Below are 24,357 nucleotides of genomic sequence, written 5' to 3' on the forward strand. Positions count from 1 at the left end.
GGTAGGATGGCCTGGGGATGGGCAGAGGAACCACCTCAGCATTGATGTAGGTCCCTCAGATCAGCCCATGGAAGTGACCTGAGGGCAGGGCCCTGACCCATTTCCCTCCCACCAGGGACTGGGAAAAAACAGGGGCAGTGCAACCTCTCCAACCCCAAAGTGGGATTTGGGAAACAATGAGGGATTTAATGAAGTGCAGCACTACAGCACTGGGTAAATAAATGATGTTTAACAACACCAGAGTGCCAAAAATGGCCATTCCCACCGTGGCCTGCCCCAGCCATGGCCACCCCCTGCCCTGGACATCCAGGTAAGGGCATGGACACACCTCTAGCTCCATCAGGCCCAGCTCACCTTCCTTTCTCCCCCAGCACAGGTGGGAACAGCTGCTGCTCACAGCTGTTATTTATGCACAACGACCCTCCCAATTATATTTGGATGTTGCTGGAGCTGATTGTGCCTCCAGATTCATTTCTTTCCAGGGGAAATGTGCAGAACAGATTAATTTCTGAGTGGCTTCAGAGGGCCAGCATCTTTAGCTGAGCCCCTGCTTGGCACTTGGGAATACACAGCCCACAAGGGGATGGACAGCCCCGTGGTGCCCTTACCCCATGACAAGGCATCCCATGGGGACTAAGAGCTCACCCTGAGGTCGGGGATGTCCCCAGTGTGGTGGCACAGAGCTGGCACAGAGATGGAGCCGCTCCCCAGGTCACTCAACACCACCGAGCTCAAATCCCCCCCCATCCCTCTCCCGCTTCCAGCATCCCTATGGCAACGCCGCCCCAGCCTGGCCGTAGGAGACGCACAGAAACGCTCCAAACAGAAGGTAATTAACAGGAAAAAAAGGGAAAAAACACTTCCCCAGCGTTGCCTTAATTACAGGGAAGCGCTCCTTTTCCAAGGAGGCTCTCTCGGTGTGTCAGCGCTCAGTTAACCGGGGCAGCTGGGAATGTTCCCCGCTGCCCGCAGCTCCCTCCCCACCTGTTTGCGCAGGTGCTCCAGCTCCTGGGCGCTGCCCCCGGGCCCGGCTGGGGCCGCCAGCAGCAGCTGAACATCGGCCAGGAGCGCCCGGCTCCTCCGCAGGTCCCGCCGCAGCCGCTTCTCCACGTCGAAGTCGCGGTGGCCGATCTGGGGAGGGGACAGGGGGTGTCTGAGCCCTGCTGGCCCCCGGAACCTCCATCAGCACCTCCCGCCCCACCCCAAGGCGTTCCCCACTCGGTTTAGGGATATTTTGGTTAACTACACCAAAGCACCGAGGGAACACCTCCAGGATGTTCCATATTTTCCCCCACCGAAGAGCTGCTCCTCTGGAAACATTTGCCCACCCCTGGTCCCCACGAGTCGCGTCCCCCCCAGTGGCCACAGGGACAGCCTGGCCACACAGCCACCAGGAGTACCTTAAAAAACCCATCCTCTGTGCTCCCCCCCCGGAGAAAAGGAGAGAGCAACCATGGTTACAGGGATGAAGGAATTAGAAAGCCACCAAATAAACAGGGACATGGTTTCAGTGCTCGATTTCAGCCTCACTGAGGTATAAGAACATTTTCCATTTAGGTTGTTTTCCACGGCTCTCGTTTCAAACCCCTTCCTTCTCCTATTTTCTGTTCACTGGCTAAAATCAACTGTGTGGATTTGACCTTGTAGCCTGGTTTACAGCTGGCTGGAATTTGCTGGAACAAGAAATCATTGGCATCTCCATTTCCTTAATTAGTTTTCTGGGTTGGATGTTTTCTTCCCATTTTTTAATGAACTGTCCTCTGCAAACCAGAGGGTGTTTGCAGCACCACCACTGCTGTTCTGCCATCCCTCCAGCTGGATCCTGGACACTGCTCACATCATTTTCCTCCTGCTCAGGGTCTCTCCACGACCACAGGGGATAAATTTGGTGCCATAGCTGGAACCAGCTGCCCCTTCCCACCACTGCAGCCCAGGATTTTTAAGTGACAAAGCCAGGATTTGATTTAATAGCTGCTGCCAAGCTGTGCTTGTGTCTCACAGCAATCCCAGCTGCATGTCCCCCTCTCCCTTTCCTTTACACCAGGACTGCCCTTGGGGGGCTGCCAGGGCAACAGCTGGGGACTGTCCTGGAGGGAGAAGGGGCCTTTCCTCCTGAGCCCCCCCAGCTCCTGCTGCCTCCTCATCCATCTCAGCTCCCCTCCACTGAACAAGCAGGACACGTTGGACTGTTGTAATAATCCCCTGCTTTGATACAGCATTATTTATTGTGACAGTTCCCAAAACATTTTCTAAGCCAGGAGCAGGAGGGTTGTGCTGGATAAGCCTCGTCAGACCATTTTGTGTCTGCTTGAAATATTCCCTCCATTCCAGTGCTGCAAAGATCCCAGATTCATCCCGTTCAGTGAACTCACAGGACTGCCAGGGCTGGTGAAATGGTGAAATGCAGCTTGTGCCAACAGCCAGAGGACATTGGGCTTGGTTTCTGTGCCAGGGGGAGTGGCACTGGGACAAGGCAGCGTGAGGGTGGGCAGGAAGCATGGGGACATGTGACAAATCCTCTGGGCAGTCCTGGGGAGCAGCACCACTGAGACAGTGACACTGAGCTGGTGCCATCCTCAGCCCTGGCCTCTCTCAGCCACCAGGGCTCTGGGATGGCCTCCAGGTGATGCCAAGGGATGCCCAAGGAGGCTGAGTCCAGCCCCTCACCTGCTGGCTGAACAGGAGCAGAACTGGGGCTGCTTTTTTCCCACTTGCTGCCCCAGACTGATCAGAGAGGGGAAAAGGATTTGTTCACCAAATGTGCTTGGGATATAATTCCTCTGCAAGGAGCAGGATTGGATAAACTGCTTTTCTAGGCAGCTGGATGCACTCCAGTGCTAGACCTGGCTAGTTTGACTCTCCTGAAACACCAGGAAAAAGCAGACACCTTCCCCTGCTTGGATTATTCTCTGTACAAAAAGGAACAATTCCCCTCTGTGGGTCCTTAGTGGGACCACCCAACTCCTGTCTGATCCCTGCAGTCCCAACACCTCCAGATCCCAGTGCCTGGGACAGAGGAACAGAGCACCACGAGCAGCTGCACGTGCACCAACACCAGGCTGCTGCTCTGGCTGCACTTGTTTATCCCCACTCCTGTTTTTAGGGCAGGGCATGGCCCACAAAGCAGCCCCTGGGAGGGCACTGCCCCCTTACCTGCTCACACAAGGTGCCAATGAGCCCTTCCAGGTCCTGCTTCTCGTGCAGCACCATCTGCCTCTGCTCGTGCTCCTGCTCCAGCTGCATCTCCAGCTGCCGCAGCTGCGTGGGACAAACCCAGCCATGCTCAGTGCCCAGCCAGCCCTCACGGTGCCACCAGGGCACAGCCACTGCCACAGTGGGGGTTTGGCATTCCCCAGGAGAGGGAGAGCACCAAGGTCTCTGCAGGCAGCACTGGGGACCAGGAATGGGCCACTGGAGCACCTCCTACCCCTGGCAGTGCCAGTGCAGAAGAGAGGAAGCACTCCAGGGACCTGCAGGACACTGGGGACAGGATGGGGTGTCTGAAGCACACCCAGACATGCCCAAAGGCTGCCCCTGCAGCTCTGGAATTCACGTTTGCACCCACCAACCTCATGGCTTTGAGGAAAGGCTATTTTCTGCAAATCATCCCCAAAAAACGAAACCCTGGAGTTGGTGCCCTTGGTGTGACTCTGGTGCTGCTGGGAGCAGTGGGTCCATGTGCTCCATCACGTGTGGCTCTCACACACTGTCCCCAACAGCTCCTCCAGCGTGGCAGGGGCTCAGCCCTGACCCAAAGCCTGATCTGCACCCCCAGGCTGTGACTGGGGCTCACACCGAGGTGATGGTGGGAAAGCAGGAACATGGACCCCTGGAAGGGCTCCTGGGGAGATCTGGGGAGCACCCAGTATCCAACCCACCCAGTGAGGACCTACCCTCTTCTGGCAGGACTTCTGCGTGTCCTCCAGCTCCTCGTCCTTGTCCTCCAGCTCCTTCTGGTGGATCTGCTTCATCATCTCCATCTCCAGCTCCAGCCTCTCGTGGAGCTGAAACCCCCAGAGATGATGCACAGCCCCGAGGGGTGAGGATGGTGTTGGGCTGTCCCAGCAGGGACAGATCCCCCCTGGCCCCCCCAGCCCCCCGTTACCTGCTCCAGGTGCTCCACAGCAGCTGTTTGCCTCTCCAGCTCCTTCTTCTGCTCAGCAGCGCTGCCCTCCAGGTCCCAGAGCTTCTTCTTGAGCACAGGCACCGTGTCCGTGGCCCCGGGGGTGCTGAGCTCCTGCACTCGGCCAGCCAGCACGGCCACCTGCTGCTCCAGCCTGGCCACCTCGGCCTCCTTGTGCTGGGCAGAGCAGGGTCAGAGCCTGGACACTCACACCCCACTCTCAAAACCCACAGCATTCCCAAAAACATCGTCCCAACCCCCTGGAGCAGCAGCAGGGGTTGGGCAGCCCCCGCCCCACACCCAGACCCCCATCCCCACCTTTCCCTCTTGATCCTGACCTCAGCTTCCCACTCCCCTGGGGTGTCCCCCGAGGGTTCCCTGCAGCCCCAGCTGCCTCGGGGTGCTGGCAGCAGCCCTGGGGGGTCCCCCCAGCCCAGCCCCTGCCACCAGGGTGGCATTTGGTGCAGCAGCACCATCCCACAGGGCACAGACAGCACCTTCCCCAAGGTGGGACTGGGGGAAGCATGGGAGGAAGGGCACAAGTGACCCCAGTGAAAGTGGGGGAGACCCTGATGAGCTGAATCATGGGGTGGGGATCACTTTTACATAGCAGCACCCCTTCTAGAAGGAGACTGAAACACACTGAGCTGTGCTAAGAGAAACTGGAATCAAGTTTCCTGATTGCCCCTGCTCTAATTGCAGAGGTAATCGGTGCTGCTCCCAAAACTGGCTCCAAGACAGCACAGTGGGCTCTCCTCTTACCTCCAGGCTCTGCTGCAGTTTGCCCATCTCCCAGCGGATGCTGGTGTTCTCCTGGGACAGCTTTTCACGGAGGCTCTTCTCGAAGGCAGATTGCCCCAGGGCCTGGGCTAACTGCAGGTCAAACCTGGAGGGCAGCACAACAAGGTCAGGCTGGACAGGGCTGGGAGCAATCCGGGATAGTGGAAGGAGAATATTTATAGGGAATATTCCATAGGGATGGAACTGGATGACCTTTAAGGTCCCTTCCAACCCAAACCAGTCTGGGCTCAGACCCTGTGTCAGTCACACAGCAGTGGGATGGAAAAATAACTCCCAGCAGCTGAAACAGATGAAAAAACAGCTCCACCCTTACAGCAGCTCTGTGGTGGTGTTCACAGGGGTCCCAGGATGAGGGAAGAGATGAGAATCTTGACTCCATGTTTCAGAAGGCTGATTTATTATTTTATGATAAATATTATATTAAAAGAAAATTATATACTAAAACTATACTAAAAGAATAGAGAGAAAAGGATTTCATCAGAAGGCTAAAAAGGAATAGAAAGGAAAATGGAATGATAATAAAATCTTGTGACTGACCAGAGAGTCCGAGACAGCCAGACTGTGATTGGCCATTAATTAAAAACAACCTCATGAGACCAATCCAAGATGGACCTGTTGCATTCCACAGCAGCAGATAATTATTTTTTACATTTCGTTTCTGAGGCCTCTCGGCTTCTCAGGAGACAAGATCCTAACCAAAGGATTTTTCACAGAACACATCCGCGACACAGCTCCTCACCCACCCCAACCCTCCCCACTCCCTGGCTCCTGCTCCAGCACCCCCAGCCCTCCCCATTCCCCATGCCTTACTTCTTCTGCCTCTTCTCCAGCTCGTGGCTGCGGCTCTGCTGGCTCTCAGCCAGCACCCGGGCATCCTCCAGCTCGCAGGCCAGGCGCTGGCAGCGCCGCCGCAGCCGCTGCGCGCCGTCCCGCGCCGCCTGGCACGCTGCCCGCGCCTCGCCCAGCTGCAGGGGGCACAGGCAGGGGCTGTGGCACCAGGGGGGGACACACGGACCCCACGCACCCCACAGGAGATGGAAACGTGCGCCCCGTGCAGGAGGGATCTCGTAGACCCCATGGTACGGGCATCCCACAGAAGAGGGACACGTGGATGCCACACAGGAGGGACCCCATGGACTCCAAGGCACACACAGCCCACAGAGGAGGGACACATGGACCCCACACAGGTGGGACCCCATAGACTCCATAGCACACTCAATTCAGAGGAAGGACCCTTGGACCCCACTCATCCCACAGAGGAAGGACCCCAATGACCCCACACACCCCGCAGAGGAGGAACCCCACTGACCCCACACCCCCTGGATAAGATCCCCACCAGGATTCAGCCTCACTGCATTCCCCAGGGTTGGTTCACCCAGAGATTTTTTCACTGAACAAGGACAACCTGTGACTCCTCCAGCTCCAGGCACCCTCCGAGTTCCTGCAGCATCCCAGCCCCTCCTGCTGAGTCAGCAGAGCTGCCCCGGGGCGATGCCTGATCCCATTTCTCTGCAAAAAGGACTGGAATCCCCAAGGATTCCCACTGTGTTTGGGACAGACACTCAGAGCTCTCCCACGCCAGGGAATGGAGTCGTTAAGGAATGACTTTAAATAAGCAAAATCTTGCATTAATGAAGCTTGTAATTCCAAACTAACTGAGAGCAAATGGGCTGCTTCGCTTACCCAAGCTCCTAAGAGTCAGCTTCTTTCTTATTACTATTTAATGTACCATGAGAAATCTTTATTTCTTTGTTTTATCCTTATGGGAAGTGACCTGGCTCCCAGGCAGTGCTCAGGGACTTTTTTTTCCTCAGGGCAAAGCTCGGGAGCTGCCAGCTCTTTGTGTGACAGATGGGGAGAGCACAACCCTGTACAGCTCCTAAATCCAGAGCAGCACCAAGTCCCACCACTGAAAACCCTCTGCCCACAGCTCCTCACCCCGTGCCCATGCTCACACTTGACCAAGGTGGAATTTTGCTATGCAAAAGTGATTTCTGAGGCTCAAACCTGTGGGGAATATCTGGTTTTCCCTGGTCAGTGGGAGCAGCAGCAAGAAGCAGATGCAATGCTGAGCCTCAGCCCTGCAAAGCTCCTGGGAGCAGGAGGAGGAATATCCCTAGGATAGCCCTGCTGCCTTGGTTATCCCTGTCCCCTCCTGGGCTGGTAGCACTTGCCTTTTGCTCCAGCCCTGTCCTGGTGCCCAGCTCTGCCTCCAGCCGCTCCTCCAGCTGCGCCAGCCGCTTCCGCAGGAACACGATCTCGGTCTGGGCACAGTCAAACCTCACCTGCCACTCGTCCTCTGCCAACGAGAGACACCCAGGGTGGCTGCTGGGGCCCTGACCAGCCCCTGTGGCCCTGCTGGGGGCAGGGGAGGGGATGCACAAGGGACTGACACCGACACAGAGCTATGGGACATGGATCTGCCTCGTGTTCCCAGGGCTGCCCCACTCGCACAGAACACATGCCCTGCCTCAGGCACAGCTTGTGTGCCCATCCCATCCCATCCCAGCAGTGCCAGCAGCACCCTGGGGCACAGCACACCAGCCCCATGCCAGATCCAGATCTGTATCCCCAAGCTGTCACTGCCAGCTCCCGCTGGATGAGCAATGCGGGGTGACAGAACACTCTGGAGAGGCCAGGGGCTGCAGAGTGGCACTGACTGGGGGGGACAAACCTCTGCCCTCTTCTCTGTGGCCCCACAGCTCAGGCTGGATGTCCAGAGCATGCACTGCCTCCGGAGGGACATCCCTACCTCCTCCAGAGCCGCTGATCTTCATCTCACGCAGCTGCACCAGCTGCTGGGCCTCTTCCAGCTGCTTCTCCACCGACTCCAGTTTCTTCTGCAGTTGGTCGTGTTTGCTCTGGGGAAGGGAGGAAGGGAGCAGCTCTACCTGGTGCTGGGGCACTCAGGAGAGCTGTGTCAGGGGGATGGCAGGGCCACTGTCACCGCACAGGGCTCAGGACTTTGGTACCTGCAGCTCCTGCAGCTCGCGGGTGCCCCGCAGCCGCTCCGCCCGCTCCCCATCCAGGGCCTGGCAGGTGACATCGCCCTTGTAGCGCTCATCCGACAGCTCCGTGGTCAGGTCGATGATCTGGGGGAGCAGGGGGGCAGTCTGGGCATGGCTGGGGGGGTTCTGCCATGCCACAGCCACCTGACAGCTCTGCCTGGTCTCAGGAGTGCACACAGCCCTGGCCAGGGTCACCAGTGGGAGCCCCGGCTCCTGGGTGGCAGTTGCCTGTGCCACGCTGCCTGCACTGCAGGGCTCATCACAGCTCTCCATTGTCCTACTTTATTGCATTAAATTTCCTTTGAAACCAGGAGCAGAAGGGGAGAATTATTAATCCAGAAAATCAATTCCATTTTCCGCAGAGCAGACGGGCACATGGTCCCTCCTGCTCAGCCAGTCCAGAGAGGGGCTGCAGAGCCACAGGAAAACACAGCCTTCCAACACTCCTCTCCTGTGTCTGACAGCATTTTAAGGCACCTCACATTGTGCAGGCACCAGCTCCTTAGGGAGTCCCACAAGCTTAACCCAGTAAGCAAATCCCACAGGATTTCTCTCCCTGGTGTTTTCCCAGGTCTGCCCTGAGGCAGTTGCCTTGCTCAGCATTCCCAAAGGGCTTAAACTAAACCATCTTTACCCCCTTCCCAGGGATGAGGAGGGTCCTGGCCTTGGGGGCTGTTGGCTCCATTAGGCAGAGCTGCAGCCTAGACCCAGCCCAGCCCTGCTGCAGCCAAGGGAGATGGGAAAACCCAGAGTATTTATAGAAACCTTGGGAGCTCCTTCTCCTCATGATGCTTGGCAAAATCCCAGGCACAATCACAAGGAGCTGCGTATCCAAGAGCAGAGCCCACAGAGGACCAGCAGCCAGCTGGGAATATGGAATCCCAGAATGGTTTGGGCTGGAAAGGACCTTAAAGCCCATCCAGTTCCACCCCAGGGGCAGGGACACCTTCCACCAGACCAGGCTGCTCCCAGCCCCATCCAACCTAACCTTGGATACTTCCAGGGATGGGGCAGCCACAGCTTCTCTGGGCAGCCTGGAGTGATGCCAGCCTGGAATTCTGCAGCTGGACACTGCAGCCTGTCCAGAATCCTGTCCAGAGGATCCCTGGCAGCTGCCCCTGCCCATGGCTCCTCCTGCTCTGCTGGAACTGCTGCTCCTGTTCATCCCCATCAGCTCCCTTCCCAACCTGGCCAAACAGGGCTGTGGCAGAGGTTTTGGGGTCTATATCAGGTGTTTTGGGGTCTGTACCAGAGGTTCTGGGGCTGTACCTTGCTCTCCAGACTCTCTGTAGTCTGTCTGAGCTCGCTGCATGCCTGCTCAGATTTTTCCAGCTTCCTTCTCAGCGCCGCCAGCTCCTCCTAGGGAAGATTGGAAAAAAACACACACTGAGAGTTCCAGCATCCTCGGTTTATTTATGAAAACCTTGTTTTCTGTTCAAAATAAGTGGAAGAGACATAGCTGCCTTATTAATAAAATTTACCAGGCAACTTTGAAGGCTGCTCACTGCAAATTGCCGGGACTACAGCTCCTGACATGAATTCCATCAGAGGGAATGTCAGCTTTGCTGTGTGTGGAGCATGTTTTATGAGAGAGCAGCAAACCTCAAAAGCCTGGGATGAACAGCCAGGGGCCTGGATCATGCCCAGGGAGTGTCCCAGGGCCCTGGCAGGTATCAGAGCACGGTGCAGAGGCACGGTGTTGGCTGTGATTCCTTCCCAGGCAGCAGGAGCTGCTCCATGCAGCCTTGTCCTGCTTTGATGTCCAACACTGAACGTGCAGAGTGGTGATAAAAACAGAGGTTAACAGATGATGGGGCCTGATAGATCCCAGATGGGTTTGGAGACAAAAAGAGAGGTTTGGGCAGCTTTTATTTCATCCGAGCCAGCCTGAAAACATCTTGTTAAAACCTCACTAAGGCAAGAGGAGGAGCGGGACTCCAGGGAAGATGGGAATTTAGCACAGGTCTCAGAGGGTGCAGAGGGGTGAAAGGAGCCTTTCCTGGGACAAAAAATGTCCATTAGCATCTCCCATCACCTGGGGCAACACAGGTGGATGCCAGCACAGCACTGGGGACAGCACAGAGTGGAGTCCCCTCTGTCACAGGGGTGTTTGAATGCTCATCTCTCAGCACCCCACATGGGTGGGGCTGACAAGCCCATCCCCAGGGGTTTGGCTCAGGGGACACAGCCCCTGGAGCTTGCAGAGGGCACAAGGAGGGCAGTGGGGGAACCCTGGAATGGAGTTTGACTCTGGGGACATGGTGTGTTTGCTACTGTTCCTCTAAGCACGAAGTCACTTGTCACTCCACAGCGCTGCAGAATGTGTGACACTGGGCTAAGAACAGATGGCAACTGCTGGACAGTAGGAAAAACATCTTTGCCTGGGCAGAAGTGACTTCCAACTCGAGCAATCCATCAGGCAGAGCTCCTAAAGCACCCTGTCCTGTCGCCCTGTTCTTCTAAGTTCTTCTAAGCCTTCTGATGTTTACATTGCTGTAATGAACTTTCTCACATGCTTTTCTCTAAATAATTATTGTTTTACATTCTCTTCTAGAGGAGGAGAAATTTGATGGACTGTTGGTTTGTCCAGTGTCATTGGAGAGGTGGCACTGTCACCCTCCAATCCACTGTCACTTTGGAAAATCTATAAACGTTGGAGTCAGAAATTAAACTGCCCTTCTTTCTACCTTGGAGATTCCAGTGTCTGAGTCATTTTATTTAGTTCCTAGAGCGACACTGTCCTGTTCTGTCCTGTCCCACCCATCCCTTGGCACTCACCTCCTTAGCACGGAGCTGCTCCTCGGCGAGGTTGACGCTGAGCAGGGGCCTCAGGTGGCTCAGCAGCTGCCACCAGGGCCAGTGCCTGACTGCCTGGAACAGCTGCAGGTTCTTCTGGATGCAGCGGATGGCCAGGCGCTGGATCTGTGGGGACACAGCAGCCATCACCCCCACCCAGCCAGGACTGCCAGAGAGGACCAGGCTGGGACACCAGGTTGGACAGGGAAGGGTGGCAGAGGAGCTCAGGGATGGCAGCACAGCATCTCATGGCTGCAGGGGAAAGCTTCAAGGAGCTCAGAAGAGCTGTTATTTGTGTGCTGTGGGCTCAGGTGTCCCCAACCCACAGGATGGGTACCTTCAATCTCTTGAACTTCTGGCGGCTGAGGAAGCCCTTGCAGGCAGCCTGGAGCAGAGTCATCTTCTGGGCTATCAGCTTGTCCCGCTGCTTCTCCAGCCTGGAGATCACCCCTGGCTTCAGGAACACCTGGCAGCAAGGAACTGGTTACACACCCCAGGTCAGGGCTGGAAACTCTTCTTCCTCCTTGAGGGAGGCATCGACCATCACAAGGTGCAATTCCTCAAAACTTTTTCTGTGGGATGCTGCCCTTTCCTCTCACTGTGGGGATGGGATGGAGGGATGGGATGGATACCTCCACTGACAGAGGATTCTGACAGGTGACACACAGATGCACACACAGGTAACAGCATTGATGTGTTACACTAGCAAAACCAAAATAAACCAAATGGCTTTCATTCTCTGAAACGCCTCAGAAATGACACAGGTTTGCTGATGCCATCAGACCCAGGCCAGTATTGATCTCTGAGTGTCTGAAGTGTCTCTGGGTCACTGCTGGGAGAAGCTCTTGGAATCCAGGATCAGGAGCTCCCAACCATTTGCATGGCCCAGCTTTAATAACCCTGAGTGACCCGGGCGAGGCCGGGGCTGTGCTGAGAGAGCTGCGTTTTAGCCATGCCAAATTGAATCAAAGCACAACCCCAAGCAAAGTGGCTCTCTCATGAGCTGATGCCCTGATTGCTCCACCACCCATTCGATTGCCTCATTAATGTCTGAATTAACTCCCCAACCCCGCGAGTTTCACAGCTGGTACAAAATCAATGCTCAAAGCGACGGCAAAGCCAACCCGTCCCTAACGAAATGTGACCAGGGCTGCCACCATGCTATTGATTAAGAACAAGGGTTCCAGAGAGGAGATAATTACAAACTGCACAGTGCAGGATAAAAGAAAGTCATTTTGCTCCACAGAACCGTTCCGTGAATTCTTTCTTTACAAACTCCAGAGCTGAAGGCAAGCACGCACGTGAAATGAATTTTTCTTTCACACCATCACACTGAAGTTCAAATGTGGTTGCTGTGACAGTTCCTGCTCTGCAGCAAACCCACGAGCTGCCCAAGCCCCCTTCACTCCCAGGAGACATCAATGGTAATTAGGAACTTAAATACTGGCTGGATTTTGGTAATTAGATGCAGGATTTACCCTGGGTACTGCTTTCAGATGAGAATTATGAGGTTTTGCTCTGATATTTAGGAAGTCTCAGTTTTCCAGGCCACCTGGTGCCACATGCAGCAGTGGAGGAGAGCCTTTGTCCCCAGTTTGGGGAACTTTGGGCAGCTGGGGAGGCTGGCATGGGGCTGTGCCCACACACACCAGAGCAACAGGGAGGCAGGGCACAGTCGTGGTACCTGGGTGCGTCCTATGGCAATGCTCTTCTTCTCCAGATCCAGTGCCTGGAACAGCTCCTCAATAGCCTGTGGAGAAGGGACACATCATGGGACTGCTCAGGAAACAGCCACACCCTGCTGGGAGCTGCTGAAATGGGGTGCAGAGACCCCCAGTCCTCATGGGCACCCAGTGGGGGTTCATCCAGCTCTGCCCTCCTTTCCTCCTCCCCTTGCCAAAGCCCAGTCCTAAGTCCCACTGCAAGGACTTCGCTCCCCCGAGGCTTTCAGCAGGATGGGGAGCAGAGATCTGCAGCTGCAGGTGAGATTTTCCTCCTTTTGCTGCCATCCCTGGTCTGGCAGAGCCTTGGTGCACGGCCAGGAGGTGACACAGGGGACAGTGCCTGTCCCAGCACCCTCCAGCTGCACCCAGTGCTCCTCTCCTGCCCACCTCACCAACAGCTCATCCCATGGAGCCAAAAACCAGGAGGAAGGGCTGAGTTCTCCCCTGAGCCCACAGCACAGAACTCCTGAAGGATTCAAGCAGGAGATTATCCCAAGGAGAATCCTGAACTCAATTACTCCAAGCTTTAGACCAGAACATGGACATAACAGCAGCAACACCAGCCACCCTCCCGGGGCAGCCACACTGGATGGATGGGTGGTTTGAAAGCCCCAGGGCTACAGAAATTGTAACAAAAATCCTCTGTAACACCTCACTCCACACATCATCATGAAGGACAAACCCACAGAAGGAATATTCCACCATGGACCCAGGAGCAGCAGGATTGCACCCCTGGCCTCACCAGCAGCCCTGCAAGGAGGGCATGGGGCACACCAGGGAATGAGACAGGGATCACAGAGCACAAACACCGTGCCAGGGTGAGGAAGCAGCAGAGCTGTGGCTGTGCCTGTTCTGGTGGCACTGCTGGGACCAGGACTGGTGCAGGGCTGTGCAGGACAGTCCCACCCCAGCACAAGCACAGGGCCAGCCCTCACTGCCCTGTCCCCCAACAGCTGAGCCTCTCTCCTGCTCCAGCAGCCAGGTTAATGCCGTGTCCTAGGAAGCATTTCCCAGCTGACAAACCCTCGTGGCAGCAAGCTCTGGGGAGGATGGGATTTTCCAAATCCCCTGCTTACACGCTGCTGACAAGGCACCCTCTGCCTCCGACAGCATTTCATAGCAATATTGACCTTTCCCAATTGTCAGACTTGTCTTATTAAATCCCGAGGTCTTAACTGCCTTTGCACATGCTGGCTGCAGTTTGCACAACACAGCACGTGCCCAGCTTTAATTCAGCTCCTCTCAGCTCTTGGTGGCTCACCCACAGCCTTGTTCCAGGCATGGCTTTGCGCTGGTTTTGCTACAAATTTACTCAGAAACAAATAAAACTGGCAGGTGTCCAGATTCCCTCCTGAGCTCTTTTGGCTTTCAGCATCAGGGGGTGAGATGAGATGAGGAGTCACCCCGGGCTGCAGGTGATGCCCAGAGGATTCCACGGCCCCTGCTCTCTTGGGTCCCTGGGAATGTTGCCTGGCTTGTCCTCAGCCCCAGGTTTTTGGGGAGCCACGGAGAGGGACTGGACCACAGCAATGCCCACACCCTCCCCTCAGTTCTGGCATCTCACAGCCCCACTGGGGGTCTCAGCCCGTGCCCCCCAGCCCAGCACACACCTTGCTCTCATCTGGCACCTCATAGGCAGAGTTGTGCTTCTTCATCACCTCGGGAGCCAGCAGCTGGAAACGCCTGCGGAACTGGGTGAGGAGCAGCCGGTCCGAATAGCCTGGGGGCACACAGGGCTCTTGGGGGCTGCACCACACCCAGGGCATGATCCTAACAGCCTGGGGGCACACAGGGCTCTTGGGGGCTGCACCACACCCAGGGCATGATCCTAACAGCCTGGGGGCACACAGGGCTCTTGGGGGCTGCAGCACACCCAGGGCATGATCCGAATAGCCTGGGGGCACAGAGGGCTCTTGGGGGCTGCACCACACCCGGGGCACTGGCATTGGCTCTGGCACACTGGGGAGGGACCTGCTGGGACATCCTGTGAACAGCAAAGGGCACTGGGGGTGGAGGGGACATGAGGAGCTGCATGAGAGAGAAACCCCTGCAGTGAGAGCAGGAAGAGGGCACTGAGCTGAGTTTGAGGTGGCCAGATGCCACCTCAGCACCTTGTGTGACACAGGACATGCCCCTGGGCCTCCTGCACAGCTCCCTGTCCCCATGGCATGGGCTGTGGCTGTGGGCAGTGCAGGTCCAGCCTGATGCTCCACTGGAGCTGCAACTACAGAGCTCAGGCATGAGAGGGGCTCAGAACCCCTGCAAAAAGCAGGAATAAAAATGGAGGAGAATTTCTGAATGGGGAATTTCTGAAGGAGGATTCCTTGCCTGCTGTTGAGAAGCAGGTGATGAGCAAAGGCTGGAAGGGCTGAGCAGGGGCAGGGAGCTGCAGGTGGGACAGGCACGGGCCAGGCAGGGTCTGGACATACCAACACGGTGGAGGCGCAGGGCATCCAGGAGCTGGGTCCCCTCCAGCTGTGTCCTCAGGGCCACCACATCCAGCTGTGGGGCTGCATCTGGTGGCGCTGGGGGCCGAGGGACCGGCCCTTCCCAGCCCATCCCTGGGAGGAGGCAGTGGACAAAGTGCAGCTGGGACCGTCGGAGGAGGTTGGTGAGGGCATCCTGTAGGGTGGCAGAGGTCAGTGGGGATGGAGGGGACAAAGGGTGAGCACGTGCTGGCAGAGGGAAATGCTCCCTGTGCACCTGCAGGGTGTCTGGGCAGGTGGAGGGGTCAGCTCTGAGTTGGGAACAGCTTCAATCAGAGGGTGAACACGGGTGGTGAGCAGGACCCTTCCTTCTGATGTGTTCAGGTGATGTGCCAGAAAATGTACCAGGAACATTAAAGACCACTGGGGTTGAGGGATGCTGGGGAGGGGGTTTGCCAGGGACAGGAAAGACCCCAAAACACGCTGGTCAGGGACTCAGCAGAGCCTGAGCCTCATCTCCTGAGAGAGTTTGGCCACTTAATGAGGTGTGAGAGCAGCAGGAGCCTGGCATGTGCCCAGCGCCAAGGGCTGGTTACTGTCTGAGCACTTAAGAGGATTAAAGCAGCGAGGTGCTCCTGTAATCTGTGTGTGATCTGTGTGTAAATTGTGTGTGATCTGTGTGAGATCAGTTTGTAAACTGTTTGTAATCTGTGTGAGATCTGTTTGTAAACTGTGTGAGATCCGTGTGAGATCCGTGTGAGATCCGTGTGAGATCCGTGTGTAAATTGTGTATGATCTGAGATCTGTGTGTAAACTGTGTGTAATCTCTGTGAGATCTGTGTGTAAACTGTGTGTGATCTGAGATCTGTGCACGATCTGTGTGAGAATTGTGTGAGGTCTGTGTAGTCTATGAGATCTGTGTGTGATCTGTATGTAAACTGTGTGAGATCCGTGTGAGATCTGTGATCTGTGTGCAAACTGTGCACCACCCGTGCCTGATCTCTCTGCCTGGGGGGCTCTCCCTGAGTGCCAGCAGCTCAGCACCCCCACAGCCCCAGTGGGGACGGGCAGGATCTCACTGCTGGGGGTGCGGCCAGCCCGCTAAGGCACCGTATCCAAGGCAAGATGCCCCCGCGGTGCCACCGCGCCGTGTGCCACAACCCCCCCGTCCCGCAGCCGCAGGCTCCCGGCGCTGGCACTCACCGCCTGCAGCTTGATCTGGGCGCACACCGACCTCTTCCTCACGGCGGCGAAGCTGCTGGCGAAGGTCTTCCTCAGGCAGGCGTTGCGGTGCAGGGCGGCCTGGGAGCGCCCCTCCAGCCCGGCCAGGGCGCGGCAGCACAGCGGAGCGCTCGCCCGCGCCCGCACCAGCTCCCGCACCGCGGCTCTGCCGGGACACACACACACACACACACCCCGGGTCAGCATCCCGGCTTCTTCCACAGGGATGCAACACCCAGGGCCCCATATTCCAAATTGGTGCTGCTCTGAGGTGTGGAACAGGGTGATGGGACAGCCCCGCCCTCTCCATCCTCCCTGGTCCGAGCATGGAGCTGTTCTCTGCTGTTAAAGCTTCCCTGGGTTGAAGCCCAAACCAAATGAGCCAGGAGTATGCAAGCAGAAGGTTAAAATCCCCCTGTGTGCACAGACACCTGCAGCACTTCAGCTCCCTTTCAATTCCAATTTTGTTTGCAAGGCTGCTCAAAGCAGAGGGAAAACCTGGGCAGCTGCTGGGGAAGCCTCACAGCTCTGACTTGTGCTGGACCCCCACAGGCAGGGACACCTTCCACTAGCCCAGGATGCTCCAAGCCCTGTCCAGCCTGGCCTCAGACACTTCCAGAGGTGGAACAGGGCTTTACCACCCTCACAGCCAGGGAATTCTCCCCAGTATCCCACCTAACACAGCCCTCTGCAGTGGGAACCATTTCCCCCTGTTCACACAAGGGATGCCCCGCTCCACCCTCTGTCTCCAGAGCTGGGGCAGGTTTGCAGCTCAGGGCAGGGGCATCCCCAGCCCCCTCCCACGGGCACTGTGGCACCTCGTGGCACTTACACCGTGGAGTTCTGCAGCACCTGGATGGCATTCTGGGCCGAGAGGTTGAACTTGGCCTTGCTGACCCAGCCCGTGAGGTCGTAGCGCACGGGGGCCGTGCCCAGCTGGTGGCAGATCTCGAAGTGCAGCGTCTGCTCACACCTGCGCAGGTGCCCCTCACCTGTGGCAGCGACAGCACCGCAGGACCAGCCCAGAGAAAAACCCAGTGAGGGGTTAAATCACCCACATCTCCCCAAATCCCAAAGGCAGTGATGCCAGAGGCTGGGCAGCCGAGCAAGCCCAACTCACCGTCCTGGTGGGGTGCCTTGGTGGAGAAGTAGGAGCAGAGGCGCTCGAAGGCAGTGCCATCCCCAGAGCCTGGCACCAGCACCTCCTCATCCAGGATCCACAGCAGCCCCCGGCGAGCGGCCCCGGCGCTGCCCGGCAGCACCTGCGGCTGCCGAGGGACACGGGGGCTCTGGGGAGCCTGCTCTGCTCCCCCACCCTGCTCCCACTGCCCAGCTGTGCCCCCAGCCCCGAGCAGACCCTCCCCAGCCTGATCCAGCTCTGCACAGCAGTGTCCCAGGGGAGCCCATCGCCCCAGGCTGGAAGGGGTGATGGAACACAGAGCTTGGTCAAGGGAGGACATTTATATTTTAAAAAGCCAAAAAGGTCCTGGTGGGTGCTGTGCCCCCCCTCTCCCTGCAACACCTCAGGTTGCTCTGGGATGCTCCCACTCTGCCTCTGGAGCCCTCACTGCAGGATGCAGAGGGGAGAGGGTACCTGGGAGCAGCTCAGGTCGATGATGGACAGCGTGGCCAGCGGAGAGCGCTCTGGAAGATCAAAAGACACCTCAACATTTTCCTGGAAAACATCATTTAAAAGCTTGTTTCAGTCATGGCATGGCATCTGGAAGTCTTCGCCACCAGGGAAGGGCACATCTATCCTTACTCAATGATGTCTGTATTAAACCGTAGGAATTCAGCTATTTTCCCAGGGCTGGAGGCATTATGGTAACTCCTTCAAGCCTATAATAAGTTCATCTCTGCCTGTAGGTTTCTCAGCAGCTTATTTCTGCAATAATTTATCATTTTCCTTTCTATTCTCTATTATTCATCACCTGAGGAAAAAGTCAGCTGTGCCAACAGAAGGCACAAGTCTCCTGAGCTGGAGCAAGCATATAACAGAATTCCAAAGTGGTTTGGGTTGAGAAAAAATCATCTCGTTCCAACCCCCCTGCCATGGCAGCTTCCACAAAGATGCCAAGAGAGCAGAAACAGCCAAGAGGATTCAGAACTGAGGCAGGGGGTGGAGAGAGAGGCTTCTGCTCCATGCAGAGCCCTCCCAGCAAAGCCCCTGAGTTACTCACTCACACCACAGCGGGACCCTGGGCACAAAGGCACTCCCAGGTGCTGGGAGCTCCTCCCAAGCCCTGCTCCTCACCTCTCTGTACCTCTCCATCTCCCACAGGAAGGTTTTCTCGTAGAAGAGCCCCTGCAGCCTCTCCTGGACGTAGTTGTGGCACAGCTCCTCGAAGGTGGCCGCTCGCTCGCTGCGCTGCTGCCGCGGGCTCTGGAAGCCAGGGCTGTCCACCACGGCGATGGAGGCCATGGAGAGGTGCTGGGAGGAGAAGGACCTGGGGAGAGACACACACACCACCAGGATTTACCCACCAATGGCAGCAGAGCGGTGCCAGCTGAGCCCTCACAGTGCCACAGGAGCACAGGACACTGCAGTCCTGAGTGCCAGCGCTGTAGCCACAGCTCTCTTCACAGAGAGCAGCAGGCACAGCTTCCCAAAGATTTTTTCTGGAGAAGCACAGAGAGAAGAAAAAAAAACCCCAATTCTTATCTCTATTCTCTACTCCTATTATTTTTACAGATGTAAAATGTGTTAAGGAAATTATTTACCTAAAATAATTTAATTAATTAAAGACCAGTGAAAGTTGTTTTGTTTCCTTAGCCAGTGGAGTCAAAGCTGTACCTAAGTGTCTGGAGACAGTCACAAGATTTTCTTTAGTATGTATTTTTAGTATAGTATTGTATAGTATTGTTATAGTAGTTTTTTTGAGCTAGGTCTTATAAGCTCTTGGAGGTCTATAACACACTCAAGATAGCTCAGCTACTTTTGGAGGCATAAAAATCAGCAGGATGGCTTCTGTTGCAGTGCTGGAAACAAAAAGGTTTGATAAAAGGCAAAATAACAAACAGAGAAAAACCAAGCCAAGTGCACCTTGCTCCTGGTGAAACACCTCACAAAAGTGATTAGTTTCTTTGTTCACTTCTTTTTCTAGTAAATTGCTTAGGTGGGACTTTTTGGCTTTTGTCTAATTAGTTATTTTTAAGTTTGAGGTGAAGTCCCCTAGACCTATCAGGTGGCTTTTTCACCTAACTGAGGAGAGAAGCTTCTGGGCTTCTTTCCTTTTTGAGGGGACCAAGGATAGTTTTGTCACTCTGTTAACAGGAGGCACACTCCTATATAGTATCTCTATAGTATAATTATGATATTAATATAATATAGTGTAGTTTTAATAAAGCAGTTGTTCAGCCTTCTGAATCAAGAGTCAAATGCCAACCATTCCCTGCATCGGGGGCTCCCTCCACTCTGCAATACCAGCACCACTCCCTCATAAGGATTTTCACACAGCTGCCTGTTCTTCCAGCAGGAATCAGCCCCCTGCTCCATTCTCCTGGAGAAGGGGCTGCCACCCCCAGCCCCAGCTCCCAGCAGCTCTTTGGTACCTGTTGATGAGCGAGACCACAGCAGCAAAGAGCTCCTCGTAGAGCCCCGAGGCCATTCCCTCCACACACTCCACTCCCGTCATCTTCGGCCCTGGCACAGCGAAGGGAAGAGCAGGAAACACATTTCTTTCCAGCCAAGTTCAGAGCTGGGCTGGGACCTGGGATTCCCTGGATTGTGGTGCAGGAGAACCCATGCAGCACATCCCCTGGCCTGCCTTCAGCTCACATGGATTTAAGGAATGCTATTGCCATGGCAAAGGCCTCCTCCTCCTCAAGTTCCTGCTTTTATCACGAAAACTTGCAGGGCCCACCTGGAATTCTGCTGCTCTCATGGAATCACCAAGGTTGGAAAAGACCTCTGAGATCATCAAGTCCAGCCTTTAAGGAGCGTGGGAAGGCTGACCTGAAATCCAGGCAATATCTCACCCTCCCACCTCACACATGCCGGATCTGCCTCCACAAATCAGAGCCATACAATAATTTAAGGTTTCTGGTGGCTCAGCAGCACAATCCCTGATCCAGATCTCCTTGCAGGACACAGGTGCTTGGACCTGTGGCTTGGACAACACCAGCTAATTTGTGGAGTTTGGGGATTTCCCCCATTTTTCTAGGCAGAGCTCTCACAGCATTTAAGCCACATCACTTATCTGAATTCATCTCATTTTCCCTGTCCCTAAGGAGGGTCAGGCAGGGGCAGCTGGAGAGCTGAGGGCAGTGATGTGACACAGCATAGTCGATGATTTTATTAATTTTAAGACCTACCTGGGCCTCTCAGCCTGAGAAAAACAGGACAATTTTCTTCACCATTCCCTCTCTCTCAGAAGCAAAGGGGAAAGGTGATATGGGAAACATATATGTATATGAAAATTCAGAATTTTGGAAGCATAAAATGTACTTAGGTGGGTGGAGGAAAACAGAAAGATATATTTTTTAAAAATTATATAAAATATATAAATATATATTATATTATATATGTTATATATATTATATATAATGTATATTATATATAGAGAGAGATAAAAATATATGATAATATATAGCTTATTTAACAAATATGCAAATTGCAGAGCACAGTTTGTAACAGGACTGTAACTTGCTAGGTAGAGACAACTTGTTACAGAACACATAAGAATTTAGTTGCTAGGTAAAGGCCATAAAGATAACTCAGTAAAGCAAGACTCAGGTACTGCTGAAACCCAGAAAGCAGAAACTTTCACTGAAGGAGCCAGCAAGAACCAGGCTCCTGGTTTTGGCCTGAGAGAAAGCCAAACCCTCACTGTGCCTGCCCAGAAGAGAAGGTCAAGCAGTGAACATCAAGGAAGATGATGCTACTTCATCGAGGAAGATGATGCTACTTCATCAAAAACACCCACCCAGGACACCAGGAGGTGTGGCACCACCAAGGACTCTGGGTGATGAATGGGCAGGCAGGGAGGTGTGGGCTTGGGGGCTCAATGTGTATTTAAACCTGAAACCTGTCTCACCTGTCTCAGCGATTTTGGTGGAAACACCCCCCATGCGTCCCAGCTGGAATAAACCACACCCGCTTTACAGTTTTTCATTGTAAACCCCTAATTCCACAAATCCAAGGGATGGGGCGTGCCGGTACCTGGCGGGCTCTCCTCTGCCTGGGGCCGGCCCCGAGCTGTCACCTGCTCCAGGATGAGCCTCAGGTGGTGCTTGAAGACGGCGCTGCCGAGCTCCTCCACGTCGCAGCCCAGCACCTCGGCAGCGCGGCTGGCGCTCTCGAACCTCAGGAACTGCTTCCTGCCGACTGGGGAGGGGCGCGGGGGGCTCAGCATCACCAAAACGCCCCCTCGCGCACCCCCAACATCAAAATGGTCCAAAGAGAACCGGGCGAACCACAGGGCATCAGGGTTTCAGCAGGGCAGAGCAGCAGATGTGCTGGTGGGAGCTGATGGGATTAGGAGCCAATCCCTCGAAATCCGGGATCGCCTTTCAGGGTCCCAGCAGTGTTGGCTGTCCCTGCAGGCGGGAGCAGCAGTTCCTCCCCTCGAGCGGACACGGCTCACAGCCGGTGATAACGATTCCAGCTTAATGATTTAAATCAATAGGGAAGTAATCTGCAGGAGTAATCCTTTTACAAATCCAGAGCAGAAAGGTGCAGTGGAGGCAGCATAGCTCAGAAACACGGCGGGATGAGCAAAAATAGGAGGAACCTCAATCACCCAGAGACCTCAGGGTGGCAATTTTGGGTGGTGGATGAGGAGCTCGGGGGGCTTACAGCTAAAATGAACCCTTAAAACACAGCTGGTGGCTGGTGGCAGGGAGAGGGTGTGGGATGGAGAGGGAGAGGTGGCCACACCCTGGGAAGCTCCATGGGGGACCTTCTCCTGGCTGAGGGGATGCACAAAGCAGGGCTCGAGGGCTGGGGGGGCTTCACAGCACACCCATGAGTCCCCCCCTTCTCCCTGCCTCTTTGATCCTTCCCCAGTATTTTCTGTGCTGACTGAAGGACTCCAACATCAAGGGCTGTGCTGGAGCAGGCAGGGGAATTGCCTCAACACTCCAGGCTTTGATTTATTCTGCTTCCACTTGTTCTTGTCTGAGCTGGCTGGACAGACACTGATTCCTGCCAGACACAAAAGCTCTGCCTGCCAGGGAGTTGGAAGGGCTGGGGGGGCTGCACAAACCTGGCTGGCATCCCACACTGCCCATTCCAGCATCCCAAAGTGCCCATTCCAGCACCCCACACTTCTCCAACATCCCACACTGCCCATTCCAGCACCCCACACTCCCCACTCCAGCATCCCTGGCACAAACAAGAGGATCCACTCAGCCTTGGCACCCCCAGGCACCATTTTAGCCTCCATGAACTATAACCAGCAGCTCCACATGGCTCTCCTGAGTGTGATGTGACCATGGAAAACTCACTGACTTTAACGCCTGAAGGGAATTACTTTGGCCCAGGCAATATTTAAGAGAAGCAGAAGGAAAACACAGGGTCAGCACTCACGAGGACAGCTCAGCCTCTCTTGCTACAGCCCCAGCCCATTCCCAAACTGCTCAATGCCCAACTTCCTGGGTTCCCAGGACATGATGCCACAGGGGTGGGTCTGTGCAGGACCCTCTGGGCCACAACAGCTCAAGCACTCACCCTGGGCTATTCCTGGTGGTCTCACTGACCCCAAAATTCCCTCCTGGCTGTCTGGGTGCTCCTGTCCCTCCTGCTGCCCTGGTGCCCCTGTCCTCTGCAGGGTTTGGGGCAGCTCAGTGTCCCCCATCTGCCCCCTGCCCTGTGTTCCAGCCCTCCTGCCCTGTGGTTTTCCTCTATCCAGAGGAGTTCTGGAGGCTGGATTTGCAACATCTTCGCTGTGCCAGGGGCTTTGGAGTGACTCCTGACACAGCTGTGGCAGCACCAGGAGGGCTGGAATGGCAGCCACCTCCATTACAGGTGCGTGCTGGGAAGCTCACAGGGAGCTGGGAGCCACAAAGCTTTATTCTGATATCCAGATATTCTGATATTCTGATGTCAGGCAGCAAAAGGACAGCGTGAGAGCGAGCTGAACGCTGCCCCCGCTGCGCCCCAAACCTCCCTTCTGCTTCCAGGGACAGCAAATAAATTAAACCAGGGGATTTTCTGCAGCCCACAAAGGGACTGGAGCACTCAGGTGAATGGTGCCCGGGGTGCCCTGCTGGCCTCCAGCTGCCAGGCTGCTTTCCTAATAAAAGAGCTGCTCTAATAGGTTTCAAAGGCAGCGGGGAGGGCTGACGCTGGGGCAGAGCAGAAGGAGCTTTTGAAATTCAGCCTTTTCTTCTCAGCGTTTTTGTAGCTGCAAATGCGTTTTCCACCCCCAGCCAGGGAGAGGTGGTGCTGTTCCCTCCTGGTTTATTCCTGCACAAACTGAATGGGTGAGGAGAGAAGGGAAAAAGGTGCCTTTAGCCCACACTGGGGCCCGTTTAACACGTGCAGGGGCCAGGGATGGGGATGGGGATGGAGGAGGCGCCTGGCTGAGCTCCTGAATGCCCTGGAAAAGCAGTGCTGAGGCTCCCTTCGGCGAGATTTCAAGGAGAGGATTTGGAATACACAACATCAAAGGGCATGAAAGGGGAAGGGAAGAGATGGCTATCGGGAGTCAGGTTTAACCACATTAAAAGAGTCGTCGCCCCCACTGAGACTTTTGCTCCACCCGGCTTTGATCCATTTTTTATCCATATTTCCTTTCATTTCTCCCCTTTTGTTGACACACGGTGGGGGAATCGATACCAGAGTGAGCGACACTGAGACATGATCTGCTTGTTAATCCCACACCAGAGAGTGCTCAGAGCTGCAGCCCTGCCTGGGTCTGCTACTCCCATTCCTGCTCCTGCTCAGAGGATGGAGCAGCATTTGTTGGCTACAGCATTCCATTCCCTCCCAGACTGACCTACAGAGGGCTGAGGACAGAATGTGCAGGAAGTCTGAGCAAAGCAAAGCTCCCCATGACCACCCCTCCACCTGCCACTGAGCTGGGCACTCCCAAAATGAGACAAGTCTCCAAAATCTGCTCTCCTGAAAACCCACAGGACTGAAAGACTTTCAAATTTTTTGGCCAAGAGCCTTCTGACACTCATCAGCCTGAGAGCACAGGGTCATGGATAAAAGCTGGAAGGGCATTAAGGTAGATGGAGATGAGGAAAGAGAACACCAGAAAGAAGGAGAAAAAAGAACTCACTGTAAGTCATGACAGCATCTATCCTTTTAA

General features: G+C 55.3%; 1 protein-coding gene across 1 annotated transcript in view; it reads right to left on the bottom strand.

The window, feature by feature from the left end:
* Positions 1 to 24,357, bottom strand: part of MYO18B (myosin XVIIIB) — a 64,222-nt gene that overhangs the window by 21,651 nt on the left and 18,214 nt on the right. Inside the window, exons 14-35 of the mRNA XM_059863864.1 lie at positions 21,261 to 21,425; positions 19,652 to 19,742; positions 18,354 to 18,546; positions 17,694 to 17,774; positions 17,220 to 17,367; positions 16,932 to 17,091; positions 16,082 to 16,265; positions 14,882 to 15,074; positions 14,063 to 14,172; positions 12,413 to 12,478; positions 11,066 to 11,194; positions 10,711 to 10,854; positions 9,202 to 9,291; positions 7,897 to 8,016; positions 7,677 to 7,785; positions 7,099 to 7,223; positions 5,735 to 5,889; positions 4,886 to 5,009; positions 4,106 to 4,300; positions 3,894 to 4,004; positions 3,154 to 3,258; positions 985 to 1,131 (exon numbers count right to left, since the gene is read on the bottom strand). Coding sequence (XP_059719847.1) covers positions 985 to 1,131; positions 3,154 to 3,258; positions 3,894 to 4,004; positions 4,106 to 4,300; positions 4,886 to 5,009; positions 5,735 to 5,889; positions 7,099 to 7,223; positions 7,677 to 7,785; positions 7,897 to 8,016; positions 9,202 to 9,291; positions 10,711 to 10,854; positions 11,066 to 11,194; positions 12,413 to 12,478; positions 14,063 to 14,172; positions 14,882 to 15,074; positions 16,082 to 16,265; positions 16,932 to 17,091; positions 17,220 to 17,367; positions 17,694 to 17,774; positions 18,354 to 18,546; positions 19,652 to 19,742; positions 21,261 to 21,425 — 2,945 coding nt within the window. The remainder of the gene's footprint in view (positions 1 to 984; positions 1,132 to 3,153; positions 3,259 to 3,893; positions 4,005 to 4,105; positions 4,301 to 4,885; positions 5,010 to 5,734; positions 5,890 to 7,098; positions 7,224 to 7,676; positions 7,786 to 7,896; positions 8,017 to 9,201; positions 9,292 to 10,710; positions 10,855 to 11,065; positions 11,195 to 12,412; positions 12,479 to 14,062; positions 14,173 to 14,881; positions 15,075 to 16,081; positions 16,266 to 16,931; positions 17,092 to 17,219; positions 17,368 to 17,693; positions 17,775 to 18,353; positions 18,547 to 19,651; positions 19,743 to 21,260; positions 21,426 to 24,357) is intronic.

The sequence above is a fragment of the Haemorhous mexicanus genome, chromosome 19 (genome assembly GCF_027477595.1).
Source record: "Haemorhous mexicanus isolate bHaeMex1 chromosome 19, bHaeMex1.pri, whole genome shotgun sequence".
Taxonomy (NCBI): Eukaryota; Metazoa; Chordata; class Aves; order Passeriformes; family Fringillidae; genus Haemorhous; species Haemorhous mexicanus.